Below are 17442 nucleotides of genomic sequence, written 5' to 3' on the forward strand. Positions count from 1 at the left end.
TATGTGTGCATTGTCTGTGTGAGTTTATTTGCGTATTTGATCTTGTGTTGTATCACTGCATGTGGTATACGAGTGTGTGCTGGAGTAAGAATTGTGTGTGGGCGCGCGTGTGTGTGTACGTGTGTGTGTGTGTATGTGTGTGTGTAACTGAGTGTGCTGTGTGTGAACTGTGGGTTTGACTGAATGCCTGGTGCTGTATAAATGGGGTTACTGAAAACTGCGTGTTCCAGTCTTGTTTATATTGATTTTGATCGGTGTGAATAGTGGGCAGCATACAAATACTCAAAAAAACTCAGCACTTTTTTAAAGAATTGTGATTTTTGTATCCCAGTAAGGCAGTTCTTTTGTTCTAAATCTGTTGGAAAATGTTTTTATTTTTTGTTTTTTTTTTTGAGTTTGTCTTTTTTACAGTATCCCCTGTGCAGGAAATTGCATTTTACATTTTACATTTTTTACATGCGTTTTGCATTTTACACAGAAATTCGATGTAAGACAGCTTTTAGCTGATCGTTTTTAATCCCGTATAAATATGTTTCAATAGATAAATAAATAAATATGATTCCTATTAATCTTACACTAAAAAGTGATCGTTATAAGTCATAAGTTAGTAGAAGATTTGAATGTAGAACTTACACATGAAACAAATAGGATAAAAGCGAATAAATTACCTTTAAATAAACAAAAAAAAATCGATATCAAACAATTTTGTCATAAGGAAGTCAGCACAACAAAATTTTTAGTTATTACAATTGACAATAAGCTAACCTGGAATTATCATATTGATAACATTTGCAAGGTAGTTTAAAGAAATATTGGGAATATCAATTACGTTAAACGGATTCTCCCTATAAGTCAGTGCGTTGTTCTTATGTTGTATTCAACTTGCATTCTACCTTGCTTCTCAACTGCGCACAATGGCATGAGAAAATGCAGTACAAACAAAAATAGGGTTCTTCTGTTGCAGAAAAGAGCAAAGCGTTTGATGTGCAATACCGCTTATGACGTCTGACGCGGACAGGATGCCGAAATGACAGAACTTGCTTCCGCAACCCTTCCTGGGCTTGTCCGCGCCCTAGTGGACGTCCACCCTAAATGTATTATTAGGCAAATTTGAACTAAGGAATATAAAATATTGCGATTTAATAGATATTTCACAGCTCGTTTGGCTGCATACGTGTATTTAAAGTAACCGGGTATAATGAAAATAGATGCATTTGATGTAACAGTTTTCTCCCCCCCCCCCCCCATTATAATAATGAAAAAATGTCCGTCAGATCGGGACAACAGCACTTCATGATCACAGGAATGTTTTTATTGCAGTATTTATACACACCTCCAGGTATATGTATTGTTGGGTGCTAACACGGGGTTGTGATCTATCAGCTGGGCGTATGCAGCAAGGAATGGGGGCAGTCCAGCGTACCATTCGCAAGGCTGTTTACAGTATTCGTAGTGGTGGCCGAAGGACGAATTGTTTACTAGTATACGACTAGTCAAAATGTATTGCCCTGTAACCAGGGCAGGTGATTTTTGTCGTTATTATGCTCGAAATTATCTTCTTAATTCTGGGCTTTTTATTTTCAGAATAACTACTTTACCGAAGAATTTTGACTGGACAATAGATATCTAAGATGACCATCTCAAATAAGAGATCATGCTGAAGCGCATCAAACAAACGTTGACCTTGGTTTCACTCAATCTTGCATTAGATTTAGATCACATTATGTTCTCCGTGACGACTGCATAAAAACCTGGATAAGGACCTTCCCTCTTTCCCAATAAAGGTCCAGTATACCTTTGGGAGCAGTGATTTAAAACATGTTCAAGATATCACATGATGCATACGTGTAGGTCAGTTGTATCACAAAACATCCTACCTTTTGAACAAGTTTCTATAAAGCCAAAATATACCAGGATAGCACTATTTTTCTCAATAAACCATTAACTGTAGACTTTTTAGTCTAGAAACATTTTTATTATAACTATTGTTCACATTTTGTATATTCAACAATACTTACCATTCATTAAAAAATCAATTTTTTACATTGGTTGTTTCTCTCCAAATCTCACATTGTAGAACTATTTTAAAGCAGTAAAGCTGGATTTTTGTTTCATCCGCAATGGTAAATTATGCCTTTAAGCCTTGATTTCGCAGTGATGATAGTGACAAGAGGTACTGTATTTCAAAACACCTACGATAGTGTACATACCAATTGATTGTATTTTTAGATATAACTTTGATTCTATGTTTGAGAAACCTTTCCTGCAGTGAAACAGTGTTTTCTCTCTCTTTTTTAATATTTCTCTTTATAATTCCAAGTAGAATAGCATTGAAAACGTGTTTGTGTGTGTGTGTGTTTTTTAATTGTGGTGAAAAGCTCTTACCTGACAGTTCGAAGCCTCATCGACTAGGATCTTGTAGAAGTCCGGGTGAAATTGTGAGGCCCATATTCGTACTTTACGCAATACACTGCTCGAACACATGCTCTCCGCCAAGTAACGTGACACAGTTCTTCCGCATTTCAACTGTTGCATATGTAAAGATTGCTGATAAAACGAACATGAATTGACAGTAAGAGTGTCAAAAGAAAGTAATTATCCCAAAAAGAACGTGGTTGATAAAAATATTTGAAACTCAGAACATAGGGATCATTATTTTGATACACGTTCGATTCATATCACTTATTGCCACGCGTGAAGGAAGAATTATTCATTCTCATTTTGACAAAGTATTAGAAAGAGCAGAGGGAAGATGAATATGACTTCATCCATGCTCATGATTTGTGCCCTAAACAGGTATATATGCCCAAAATACATAATCATGTACTATACACGATACTCAGTTTGACGTCTCCCTTCGATACATGGCGTGTTTAGTATAATCAACGTTGTATGATTACAACAAGGGGCATTTTGACAACTGTTGACTGTCGCGTGTGGAGGTCGTTGATTATACACTCATTTTCACACAGGGAAAAACGCACACATAAGCACCGAATTTATCATTGTTCTACACAATTTTTTTTTCAAGATATTTCAAATCAATTTCCAAACTGCGTCACTCACCACTTGGTTCTTTCGCATCATGAACACCACTCCTGACAATGTGTGTTCTGATACATAGGACCATAGTGTGTATTCACCCCATCGTTCTCCCACCGCTCTGGTGGCTTCCACAGTATGACATTCAAACGCTACGTCAACACAGAAATCACGTTTCCCATCCTCTTTGTTAATTAAGGAGTGAGATGAAAAGTTATGGGTTACACAGTTTATCAAGCCTTTGATGATATCAAGACCAAGCGCTTTCCCTGAAGATGAGGTGAAGTAGAGTACGTAGCGGAACTCCTCAGGTCGACGAAGTAGTTTCTTTTTCACCTTTTTGTACTTAGTGCGATCATTGGTGAACAAATACCCAATATATACCCCTGCAACGTATTCTTGAAACAGTTTGTGGGGAAAAGAAACAGTTGACTCAACCAAGGATGAAATGTTTAAATTGCGTCGACGCTCCCTTGTGATGACATCTCTTTCTATAGTCAGAACTCCCACTCTGCAGCATGTTTTCATGGCTTTCAAACACTTTCTGAATTTGTTTTCAGGGAATGAAAGATTTCTGTCCAATAAACCGTTTAGCGCTATCTCGCTTATTTCTTGAATTGCCATTCCAGCTTCATTCAAATGAACAACAATGCTTCGATTCTGTAAATTTGCACAAGCCTTTGATGCGAAATGTTCTTTCAGAAAAAATATCATCTCAAAAAATATCATGGAGAAAGTTTGCAAATTTTGCATTTCTGTTCGTCTCTCTTCACTGAAGTCTTCCCACATCAGACAAAGCATCGCACAGAAGATAGGAAATGGAGCCATATTTGACTGGATGACATCATTTTCCTCCATAAAACTGATCAAGCTTTCTGCGAGATTGTTTTTCTTCGCAATCCGAAAGTACCTCCTTATGTAAGTTGATAAATTCTCCTTGTTAAATCCATCGACGCTAAAAAAAGTGTAAGCGTCAGCAATAGTCTTGTCCATCATGAACTCCTCTGTTCTCCATGGTCGTGTGGTTACAATTACTTTGCATGACTTATATTGCTCTATTCTCAAAATGCGAATGACCTCACTGCTGTTAATTTCACTTAATTCCCCGTTAAACTCATCGAACCCATCAAATATAATGAGGACTCTACTTTGATTTCTTGTAATGTAATCATGTATTTGGTTCATTTTTGCTGTATTTGAATCAGAGAGATATGTTTTTAAAATATCACCAATACTTTTTTTGTTAGTGACATCTCGAAGAGGTATTAGGAGCACCATGTCCAGATCCTGAAGAATCCGTCCCTGGCACCAGTCCCAGGCAATCTTAGCACAAAGTGTTGTTTTCCCAACACCTCCCTCACCTTTTATCAGAAGCCGCTTTGAAAGATTTCGATTTTCATCATTGTTCAGAAGTTCGTCGTATGTTATTGTTGTCTTACGCTCGCTATTTCGGTCTACGATACTTATATTCGTATAAATTTTATCTAATTCAACACGCGCCATAAAGTTGAGTGGATCCACTGTGACCTTGCGTCGTGACACACGGTAATACGCCTTCAGGTCTTCCTTGCATTGCTGTACTTGTTCCTTAGTAAGCGGTGATGGTTCTTAGAAGAGAAACCAAAAGATATACAAAGTAAAGACACAAAAATCATTGCTGTCCATATGATTGTACATAATAATACCCGCCCACAAAGAGATGGGCTTATTATGCATACACAGATGGACAAAGAGGTATAATACAGAGTGAGAGAGAAAAAAAATAGGGCCCGGAATATGATAAGCTGATCCAAAAGTGTAAACGACAATTGCTGATAGATGACATCATCACATTATTTCTTTCTTATACCATTGTGTACTAACCGCATTACATAAAACAACTGTATCATTGTACAACGAAATGGCGAATGTGGTTGAAAAGGCTGTTTGTAATCTTGAAAATAAAAAGTCACTGTCCTGACTGTGCATAATGTAATAATGCAGCACTAACGAATAAGATTGTGGTTATGTGCATACTAGTATGTACAAGTATTTCTTACCCAACATTAATTCTTCTTCCTCGTGAAATCTTTCTGGAATGTTTGGTCTTCGCCAGCAGGGGTTCCAGCCACATCCTGAAATATATCATTAACAACAACAGCGTATCACTATCAACGATCGTTTTTATATAAAATTATATTCTGGGCGCAGTATTTTCCACACCGTTTTTGTTTCCATTCGTTTCATGCCCACATTCTCATGCCATCAACAAGTCAAGAATACACTTATGCCGTATACTGTTTGATGTATTTTTCCCTTTATGAATATTTCTTTTATTTGACATTGATTACTCATCCTTGGTAAAAAATTCGCAAGTTCTGTGAACACGGGATAGACAGGGCAGAGCCAGGCAAAAACTGCCTTTTTTTTCCAGTCAAGGTTTTCTCACTTGATTCTGGTACTTTAAACCATACTTAACAAAATAAGCTTCTGCGCCATCTTGAAATCTGTCCCGAATCCAAGATGGCCGCCAAATATCCAAAATGGCCGCCAGAGGACCTAAAAAGTGCCTTCTGTTGTTAAACATTTGTCTGGGGATGGGTTTTTTTTTTTACTCTACTTGATGATAAATGGTAAGAGGAATAAGATTCAGTGGATTAAAATTAGACTCAGTTTCTTTTTTATTGCGAAAATCCAACATGGCCGCCAGACGCAGCTCCCGAAATTAATAAATGTCATAATAAGCGGAGGGCCAAACCCTAAAAACTCGCTTACTTAACGAGTGAGTTCCACTCTCTCTACAAACTAAGTAGACCATGCTTATTTTCAAATTTTTATTGTAACAAACAACATACCACTGGTCTACCTCAAAAAATTTGTTACGAAAGCCTTCAAATCCAAAATGGCGTCCAAGATGGCCGCCATATTTACTGAATATGCTATTTGAAAGATAGAATTTGATAGAAACATCAGATTTTAACAAATGTGATATCATATGAAAAAGAATAAAATTTCCTACAAGTTGAGTAAAGTAAAGACTGACGGATTATCTTGAAACATTTTTAAGAATTTTGTTTAACATATAATTAATATGTGGAGAAAATTAGGGGTCAGTACCATATGCGGTTCAGGAGTTATAATGTCTCAAACTTGAAAACTCACTATGTTAAAATTTCCACTTTAGCTGTGACAAGACCTTGTTGGTCGTAAAGGGAGTCTGCACGCGCCAAGACTACTACACGCACCACTGGCACTGACGCTTGTAGCAGTGCCAGTGGTGCGTGTAGTAGTCTTGGTGCGCGCAGACTTTTTAAACAAACAAGAGTTTGTGCCTGCAAACTAACTTTTCATACCAAGTGGTAGCTCAGGTAACGCCGATCGCTATCATTTCAAAGTAGATTGCTCTGGAGCAGATGAGATGAAGCAAAAAATGTCTTTCAAATAGAGGAAGAAGCTTGAAACAACCATGCTATAGAAAGTGTAAAATAAAATATGGATCAATCACTCAAAAACTTCAAGATTGCAGGCCATCAAAGCTGACGTAGTTTATTGCGCCAAATTAAATGTATTATTTTAATTTTGGTACAATTTTGTCTGTTGTGCTATCTATTTATAGTTTTTATATATTTTGAACATTGTAGTGCTATTTCAAACCGTCATGGATTTTTATGGAGATATTTTTAAAACCAGTGATATTCTACTCCGAAAAAGAAAAAAAAAATTCAAGTGGAAGTTCCATTTTTGAAGGAGTTAACAACGGAAATCAGTCAATTTAAAGTAAAATTGGAGTGAATTTTGAGTGAAAATTTTCATTTTCACTCATTTTAGAGTGACCTTAGGGATCACCCGTTACTCTTTGAGTGATCCCTGAGATCACTCTAAAATGAATGAAAATGAACATTTCCACTCTCGAGTGATCTTGATATCTAAAATGTGAAAGCATCTAAAAATGGCATTAGTTCAATTCAATTTTGACACTACAACCCACATGAAATCGGCCTAAAACGATGTAAGAAAAATCTATTCACAGTGAATACACTTTCAGCATGCTTATTTGTAATATCAATTCAATTCAATTCAATTCAATGTTTTATTTCATTTTTCGACAAGAACATATAAACATCACTTCTTCTTTTTTGGTAACAGAAAATCAGGTGCTAAAAACTATGTAGGATGAAAAGAATACAATAATTGTAGCACCTTACAATCATTACAGATTATCATAAAACTCGAGTGATTTAAAGTAAGTAAACATTGTGGATAATTCGAAAAATGGAGGGACCCACTAAAAAGACAAGTCTTGTAGAATGTGGGCCCCTCAGAAATGTGAATATACAGCATGAATAATCATTTTGGACAGTGTTATTTGAACAATATACTGAAAAGTAATTTCGCACAACACATTTAAAAGCAACTTTGAGAAATTGCCGCCATGTCGGATTTTTCGGGGGGGGGGTGCTCGGATCAGAAGGGCTTTCAAGGACATGTACGGATCAGATATCATTACACATATGCCATCATCATTCACGTTTCTACAACAGCAGAGTAACATTCAAGTACAAAAGCAAATCTTTGATACAGAAGCATTTTCTTTTTTTAAATCAAAGATCGGGCCTTACCCAAACACTAAAATGAGCTCCACCCCCCCCCCCCTAAAAAATAAATAAACCCTCAATATGGTTTAAACAAGGACAATATATATGATAGACAGCAATACAAGATATTCTAAAAATACATCAAATTATCAATCAAGATTTGACTCTGACGCAACACACTAAAGGTATCGTTTACCATTGGAAGAGATATCACATTCGATTTATATGTGCAGGTTAGTTGTATTACAAAACATTCTACCATGTAAAAAAAAAACATATGTATATATATATATATATATATATATATATATATATAATGAAGCCTAAAACATACGGAGATATCACCATTTCTTTTCAAGAAACCATAACATTGATAACTGTTGACAGCTTAGTATAAAAAAACTAAAAATGTCGCTACGGCGACTGGTATGCCTCCGCCATAATGCATGGTTCTCCTAATAGGTCTTTAGTACAATGTCTTGACAATGTGTGATGACAGTTTCACACAATTGGCAAAATATTAAAATGACAGGTTTGCCACAAATGTGCTGAATGTTCACTTTCCTAGAACTAGGTTCAATTGGATGAATCATTAAAACGTCAGAGTGCAGGTATTTGGGGAACTGATGATTTTTACTTGACTTTTGACCCTTTTATAAGTTTATGCATTGAGTAATTTTCAAGGTATTGAGAAAAGTATAATTTCAGTATCAAATGGTAAAATAGCAATATCTAAACCTGGCCTTTGACCTTTGACCTCACAGTTCCAAAGAGAATCACTGTCAGGTAGAACATGCATAAATATTTCAACGTTTCATGATGATACCTTGAGTTGCTTTCGAAACATGGAGGAAAAAGTGCAATTAAGCACTTTCACTTGACCTTTGACCTTTTGACTTTTGACCTTTGACCTTTTGACTTTTGACCTTTTGGCAACAACTTCCCACAGAATATATATTTGGTAATACATGCATACATCAAGTTAAAAAAACAAACCTTCAGCCTCCGGCCACTTCGTTGGCGGAGGCATAAAAACATATCAGAACAATCTACTTTGAAATAATAACGATCAGCGTCACCTGAGCTACCACTTGGTATGAAAAGTTAGTTTGCAGGCACAAACTCTTGTTTGTTTAAAAAGTCTGCGCGCACCAAGACTACTAGGCCTACACGCACCTCTGGCACTGCTGCAAGCGTCAGTGCCAGTGGTGCGTGTAGTAGTCTTGGCGCGTGCAGACTCTCTTTACGACCAACAAGGTCTTGTCACAGCTAAAGTGGAAATTTTACATAGTGAGTTTTCAAGTTTGAGACATTATGAATCCTGAACCGCAAATGGTACTGACCCCTAATTTTCTCCACATATTGATTATATGTTAAACAAAATTCTTAACAATGTTTCAAGATAATCCGTCAGTCTTTTTCTGATTTATGCCGAATCAAGCATTTTCATGATTTTCCTTTTTTCCCGAAAAATATCAAGAAATGAGTGTTTTTCCTTTATATCTCAATCCAGTTATCACAATCGCCCACAAAAATGGTATTAACTTGTAGGATATTTTATTCTCTTTCATATGACATCACATTTGTTGAAATCTGATGTTTCTATCAAATTCTATCTTTCAAATAGCAAATTCAGTAAATATGGCGGCCATCTTGGACGCCATTTTGGATTTGGAGGCTTTCGCAACAATTTTTTTGAGGTAGACCAGTGGAATGTTGTTTGTTACAATAAAAAAATGAAAATAAGCATGGTCCACTTAGTTTGTAGAGAGAGTGGAACTCACCTGTTAAGTAAGCAAGCTTTTAGGGTTTGGCCCTCCGCTTATTATGACATTTATTAATTTCGGGAGCTGCGTCTGGCGGCCATGTTGGATTTTCGCAATAAAAAAGAAACCGATTTTAATTTTAATTCACTGAATCTTATTCCTCTTACCATTTATCATCAAGTAGAGTAAAAAAAACCATCCCCACACAAATGTTAACCACAGAAGGCACTTTTTAGGTCCTCTGGCGGCCATTTTGGATATTTGGCGGCCATCTTGGATTTGGGAGAGATTTCAAGATGGTGCAGAAGCTTATTTTGTTAAGTATGGTCGAAAGTACCAGAATCAAGTGAGAAAACCTTGACTGGAAAAAAAGGCAGTATTTGCCTGGCTCTGCCCTGTCTAGGATATTCGGTCTTCTGTACTAATGTTATATTTGTATCAGAATGATGAAAAATTCGAAGAATAAAACAAAAGAAATACACTCAAACCTAAGCATAAAAAAACACACACAGACATTCACAGATGAATGCAAATATAAAACCTTTCAGAAAATAGACAGACACCTTTTCGCGGTAGGTAGTCCGGATGTTTGTTTTGAAGATACTTTCCAACAAGGAGAAATAGGATGACTATGGCTACAGGTACACTAATGGTGAGTCCGATGATGAGACCCAAATTATTTCGTTTCCCTGAAATTGGATAAAGACACAAATGAAACACTCTTTCACCAATTATCAAGATATTACTTATTAATATGAATAAACGTTAATATCTGTGTGTTGATGGAGTCATCCTACGAGGCAGACACCCACGAACCACATGGCCTACTAATTCGACACTTGAACAAAAAACAAAAACAGAAATGGTTCATGAGTAATATACGGTTCACGAGTCATACGGCCTGTCAGCTGGTTTTGCGGACAGGCAAAAAAGAAAAAAAGGGTTACGCCATTTCCTGACCCACTTTATCTGACACACTCTTTCTGACACACTTTTTTTGCCATTCACTTTGTACACGGGGCAGTTTTCATGAGACGGCCTCTGTTATTGGCTACTGTGCTAATGAATATTCAAGACTATGGTATGGCTTGGAAGATCACGTGCACGCGGCAGGTTAAGCAACGCTATACAACGTACAGTAGTCTGTACGTGCCAAAGAGATTTTTCTCCTCACTGCGGAAAATCTCTTTGGTATGTACAAAATCCGCTGCTGTACAGTATCTGCCGTAACTTATCGCGGCAGATTTTAGCCCATGTCGGAACGATAACTGCCGATTGAAACGATAACCGCCGGCGGATACTGTTTTAGAGCAAAAAACGCCGCGGAACGGTATCTGCCGCTACACCGGTGGCTTGTGTGTGTTTACAACATGTGTGCATATGGAGGAAGCATGGGGCTGAAAAAACAGCACCACGTGCAACGTGGTGAGGTAAAAAACAAATCGGACGTAAGAAGTCGTACATTCAAGAGCTAAACAGACAAATAGCGAAATCAAAGTCCACTGAAAAGGTCTTGACACTGTAATGTATGTTCCAAATTCATGTCTGGCTTAGTTTCGAGAGAATTTTCTACACTTGTGAAGGTTTTCTTTGCAAGAGATCAGGAGTGAGATCGGTGAAGTAGCTAAACGTGTACTCTATGTGACTGTTGCATGCATGCGTGCACGTGGCTGGGAGAGTGCGGCAAGAACGCTAGGAATGCACCACCAGCAGGTACGGTGGGCTGCAAATTCTTGGAGCAAAATTAGCCTTCATTGTTCAGCCCGTCTAGTATTTATATATTCATAATAATTCTAATTCTTCATGAAATCACAATAAAAATACTTCATATATTCATAATACATTTTAGAAGCGTAATATGAAATATTTTAACTTTTTTTTTGCAATCCAAAGAAAAAATATTTTGAATAAAAAATTAATAATAAATAATAGTTCTTGACTCAAGTCTAAACTTCGTGCGTCTTCTTGCAGTCACCCCGCAGTTGCCCATGGATACGACGCATAGATAATCAGCTGTTTGCTGAGTCATTCCTACCCTACTGCCTCTGTTCAAATTGAGATCGATTGTGATTTTATCGGTGGCATTTAGTTGCATGACCTAATCCAATAAAACTAGACAAATTTAAACATAAATCCCTATCAATATCACTTGCTGCCACGATAGTTTTCAGATTTCACTAGCTTCATTATCGAAGCTGTTCTGAGGCTGTTGGACATTTGAAAGAACTGCTTTGTAAGAAATCACCTTTTATTTATTATTTATTTTCACACACAAGAATTTTGATGACTTACATAATCTTTTAAAACTATTCTAATGTCATAATATTTCATGATGGTATGTGTTCTGTCTTTACATGGCAAGATGGGATTTTTTTTTCTTCCATCCAGGGTCGAAGAAGGAAGTGACAGGAAGGAAACCAAAACGATAGGGAGGAAATGAAAAGGATAGAATGAAACACCTGCTCAGCGGGCTCTTTTTTATTGATATTTACAATGGTGAATGTAGCACATCAGAATTTAAGTACAGTTCTAAATAATTTATTATTTGAAAAATGAGCAAAGAAAATGGGATATCATCGAGTTCTAAATCTAAATGAAAATTAAATTAGCATCGCCATTTAGATCTAATATTTACTAAAGAATAGCCCTGATGCAACCTTTTGGTTGAGTTTCTTTAGAGAAACGAATTTTTGGAGCACTAACCCAAGTGAACAACCAAAAGGTTTTAAAAAAATGATGAAATGCTCCTTGGACAGTGTCACTCTCGTCCTTGGCCTAACGCTAGGGCTAGGCTACTACACAGACTCGTGTCGTTCTCGCCATCATCAACGTCATGGTCACACGAAATAAATTGCATCATCAAAAGGGTTCGTATATCATCACAAGAATCATTATGATCATCATCACTATCATCTCAACCACAGCAAAACCCTGAATATCATTCCCACCATAGTCACTCCCAGCTCACAAAAACACATCAGCAAACGTACAGATATCGCAGACTTTGTAGCTAACTACGTTAGACTTTACATAGATCAATGTTAGTTGTACACAAAATGAAACGGAGGTGGAAAACTAGTAATGAATACACGGAGATCTCAACGATGGCATTTTACCGTAGAAAAAATACACTGAATATCTTGCACCGCAAAAAATTTGAGGTAAAAAACTACGTTGAGGGAAACCAGGGTGAAAACCCGCTGCTTGGAAGACGAACGATGAAGACACTGTACGGTAAAAATGCACACGGAAACAAACGAGTGGGTACCATACAAAGTATGAATGTTCTCTCACACACGTAGATAATCTACATCGCGTTCAATCAAAAAACTCAACAAACACTCGAACAAAAACTCACCTCTAAATTGTTGCAAACGAGATAATCACTTCAAAAAATGGGGGGAAAACACTTGTGGTAGTACGATTGTACTCTAAGAATAACAGAGATAAGATGATACGAAAGCAAAAGAGAGAAAAAGAGAGAGAAATGGACAGGAAACCTGCAGAAGTTATGCCACACTCACTGGCAACAAAACTCAATTCGACACACACAGGTAATCAGATATCGTCATGGACCCCCTTGAGGGGATCGATATCACGATACCATGCGTAAGTCAATAGCATCAGACCGAGTGACTCATTATGAAAAAAAAAATCGTAAGGCTGTTGAATATTCATTAGCACAGTAGCCAATAACAGAGGCCGTCTCATGAAAACTGCCCCGTGTGTCAGAAAGAGTGTGTCAGATGAAGTGGGTCAGGAAATGGCGTAACCCAAGAAAAAAAGGGGTCCATGAGTTCGACACTATGCAAACAAGGCCTACAGTACAAGTCTGACGGGTGCTAGGCCAAACAAAAACAAAAATAAAAAAGCACAACAAAAACAAACATGAGACAGACACTGCATGTATTAAGCCAAGCGAGTGCTGGGCTGGTGGGCCATTTGTAATACCTGAAGTCATTGACCTTACTTGCTTAGAAGTATCGATATCATGGACTGTATGACTCGTGGGCTGTACCACTGATTGTTGGTGTCGGATATGTGGCGCGTTATTGTATTAATTTATTTTTTTCTACTTTTTTTCCAATTGATTGAAATGGGTTGACATTTCTTTCTTCCTTCTTTTTACTATAGTAAATTGGAGACTAGCAAAATGGACATTTTTTTTTCTTGTCGTGGAGAAGGTTACCTTGCTCAAAATATGAATGAACGAATTGTACCTCTCCGTGACCAATCTCAATCAGAACATCTGTTTGAAATATCAATTGTATACCAGTTATTATTCAGAAACATAGAATTGACAACATTTCAAGAAACCTGATGAAGGCAGAACGGTGATTTTTCGGGTCGACGTTCCATTCAGCGAGTCACCGGTAGCCATGCACATGAAGGTTTGTTCTGTCCCATGTTTAGCTGAAACAATGATCTTCTCGAACCTCTCGTATGTGCCGTCAGAAAGTGTGTTCTGTCGTGAAACCACGGAATTCAGTCTCTTTCCCCACTCCTCCGTCCATAGCATGGAAACGTTAGGTTTGAATCCACTCAAGACACACGTAAGATTAAACGAAGGGGTGTTAGAGGGATATTGGTAAGTGCATGGGCTTTGACGAGATTGACTCTTATCAACGCATTCCTCGATTGTATGTCCGGTTGCCATCGCTAGAGAAATAATAAATGAATATATATATATTATATATATATATGAAGGGTTTGTTTGCAAAAACCGATAAGTCCATTTTTGAAGATTTTGAAGTACGATCTCTGTCATAAAGTACAAAATAATACCTTTTAAATGATATATTGGTCACTACATATAAAGGTATATTTTTGAAGTTATGGTCAAAAGTAGCAAAAATTTTCTTATTATTCTCTTTATTTTTCTTTACCTTTAATCGCAAATATCTCCATTTGGCAAATATGGACTTATCGGTTTTTGCAAACAAACTCTTCATATATATATATATATATATATATATACATATATATATATATATATATATATTGAATTGACATATCATAATATTTTGTATTCCAATCCAGATTTCACGCAGCATTACTAAAAATCTAGAAAGACTTTTGCCATTTTTTTATCTCTTTGTTTTTATCATGGAAAACATAACCTCTTTCTATTTTTTCATACGTGATTTGCATAATTGCAAATGATACTAGAATCTAAAGAAAAATGAGAAGTGGATATCATGAATAGAAAAGAAAGAAAGAACTGACATTTTTTTATAATTTGTACGTTATTAGGATGAAATTAATGATACAGAGTACAGTGTACATGACATGGTGATGTAATATTGAATCACTGCTAGAAAATCGGTGATAAAGAGTAAGATATCATTAAAGGTGAAATAGAAAAAGAATAACAAAATTGACTAGTTCTTATAAATATTAATGACAGGTTATGCGAATAACGCATTACCTTTTAAATTCCTTTTTTTCAGTTAAACGTTATCAAAAATATCAATGTTTAGTTACTCAATGTAAGGACTTAAAGTTAAGCAATCGAATTTATTTGAATTCTGCTTATTTAGAGGTCACTGGAATGCTCGAATATTAGTTATTTCCAGGGGAAATCATATGTGAAGGAAACATTGTAAAAACATGCTGAAAGTGCCTCCGTATTTTCCGTCTAAATATTGTTGCTACTTTTTAACGCCTTTCTACAAATCACTGCGTAAGGGGGAAAATCGAGCATATCTTTATTAAGACATTATAACTGACTATTAATGCGTGTACAGTACAGTACACCATGTTCCCCGCCCACCGACGACAGTCAGGTTTCTTGCCACCTTCGACAAAACGTGATGCTTGTGTGACAACAGGATGCGACGGGATGAACACACGACTGCATGGACACACGACGGTAACAGGCCATGATTCCCGTGAATGCCGGGTCAAAATGTTAAAACTGCATGTCAAAATTTTGCCCCGGCAGTTCCGGTGCTAATGAGAAACCTATTAAAGTCTCAGTTATCCAACAATACGGCTACAATAGAGATTGGCTGTACTGCTTGCATCATAAGTTACCTGTGACCCCGTGCATGACAGATGATTTAAATAGTATTGACAAGGAATCATTTTATCGCTCCTGGATACATCTAGTTTTCGCTTGTACGAAATAATATTATATAAACATTATATATATATATATATATATATATATATATATATGTATGTCTTTTCTATCTAAAATAAATCACTGAGAGGAATTTTATCTTGTCCAGTCTAGGATTGTCCCCCACTACTATATGACATGGCGAAAAAGAAAACCTTACTTACAACCAATAGTGATGATCGTGGTATTTTCAAAAATGTGGGTATTCTTCAGCAGCACCTGACAATAGTAACGGCCCTCATCTGCCACCTCCAAGTCGCTGATGACGAGGCTGAAGTTCTTGTCGATATCAAACCGTTCCTCACTGCTCGGAAATTCCCCATCAGCGAATGTAGCCTTGGTCGTCCTCTGCTGCTGACCTGGGATTCCCTCCTTGAGCCAGAACACTGCAAGAGGATCCTCCTGGATGTCACATGGCAATCGGATGTCTTCTCCTTTCCATCCTTGAACGTTGGGGGCAGTGCCTACCACGGAGGCTACAAAATGAAAATATTAACAAAGTGTAGGTTCATTTCCTGCATGCATGACTTACCAAGTTACATACACTAAATTGTCTTCCCAGAGTCACCTCCTCATATGATGCATGCTATAGTAAAGATCTTGGCGCTTCCCTTTCTCCAGAATAACTAGTTGAAAACCCAAAGTATTTGTTACGCTTTCATTAAGAGCTGTAGCATTATTCTTCCACATACAAATTTTGTGGGTCGAGGCTTTGGATGAGTTTAGTCTAAGGTTCAAGGTCGAGGATAGCTTTCTATTCAAGATACCTGGCAAACGTATACTTGTGATGTGAGCTTATTATAACGACCACCAGTTTAAACTCTATCTTAATCTTCTTTCCATATTTCGAAGTTCATCACAAAAGCACGAATTTTATTCATATCACAAACACGGATGTTGCACTTCCACAATTGAAATGAACCAACAATATCTTTAATGAGTATCAAAAGATATTGTTTATAAAATGTACATGAGCACAAAATGGAATTGGCATGTAACCCCAACGAGAATCAATGACGTCATGATCATCCTTTGAAGCACCAAAATGAGTGCTAACCAAAAAAAAAAAGAAAAAAAGAAAGAAAGCCTGTATCAATGTGACTGCTGGAAAGAGTACAGCACTCCACAGTGTGTTCACAATACTATCATGCTCACATAGTCAATTGATTTCACACTGTGGTGTAGTTTTTTCTACACTAACGGCGGACACCTTGTCCTTTCCAGCAGGCATGGGCATTCCCAGGGCAATTCGTTCATACAACCTATACGCGTAAAATATTATTCTCTTTCGTCAAAGGCAGTCTGATGTTCCAATGAAATGTACATGTGAATAAAAAAAAAAGGTTTGTGAGCTCATCTCTAGGGGGTGATTTTTTTGCTTTTTAAAAGAATAAAAGTTCTCACACTAAATGTTTATACTACTCTTGTACATTGAGCTGAGATAAACACAATTTCTTACTTATGACATGTGTTGATTATAGACCAACATTCAAACAGTGTCAAAGAAAATAATGACCAGTAAACAGAGTTCCTTCGTACACAGGAATTCTAGGTATTTTCTAAAATCAATAATTTTTAGATAGTTTTTTTTTTTTTTTTCGTTTGAACACATTTATTGGCATCACTAGCCTGGGACTTTACAACGCTATGCTGACTGCAAGATCGGGAAAATAAAGTTGGGCTTACCTTCTCCAACGTGGCCACAGAACACAGCAATAGCCAATCTTAATAAGAGAACGAGGTCGTATCTTCTATCCATCACAATCATGTAGTCAGAAGACTAAGTGAATTCACAAAGAATAAGCTGAATACACGTTTCGACCGGAATGTTCGGAAAGACTGTCAAGTCATCTGGGCAAAAAATATCACATCTTTTTAAAGTGATAGTCGAACACACCCCATGCCTTGCACCCTTCCGAGACCAACGGAATTCTTT

The 17442-nt window shown here is 36.9% G+C and overlaps 1 protein-coding gene across 1 annotated transcript in view; it reads right to left on the minus strand.

Annotated features, from left to right (window-relative positions):
* LOC140227842 (uncharacterized) overlaps positions 1–15989 on the minus strand; it is a gene marked incomplete at its 5' end in the record, with an annotated part of 130513 nt that extends 114524 nt beyond the window's left edge. Inside the window, 2 exons of the mRNA XM_072308236.1 lie at positions 13700–14041; positions 15671–15989. Coding sequence (XP_072164337.1) covers positions 13700–14041; positions 15671–15989 — 661 coding nt within the window. The remainder of the gene's footprint in view (positions 1–13699; positions 14042–15670) is intronic.
* Positions 15990–17442: the final 1453 nt, after the last annotated feature.

This window comes from Diadema setosum, chromosome 4 (assembly GCF_964275005.1).
Source record: "Diadema setosum chromosome 4, eeDiaSeto1, whole genome shotgun sequence".
Classification (NCBI taxonomy): domain Eukaryota; kingdom Metazoa; phylum Echinodermata; class Echinoidea; order Diadematoida; family Diadematidae; genus Diadema; species Diadema setosum.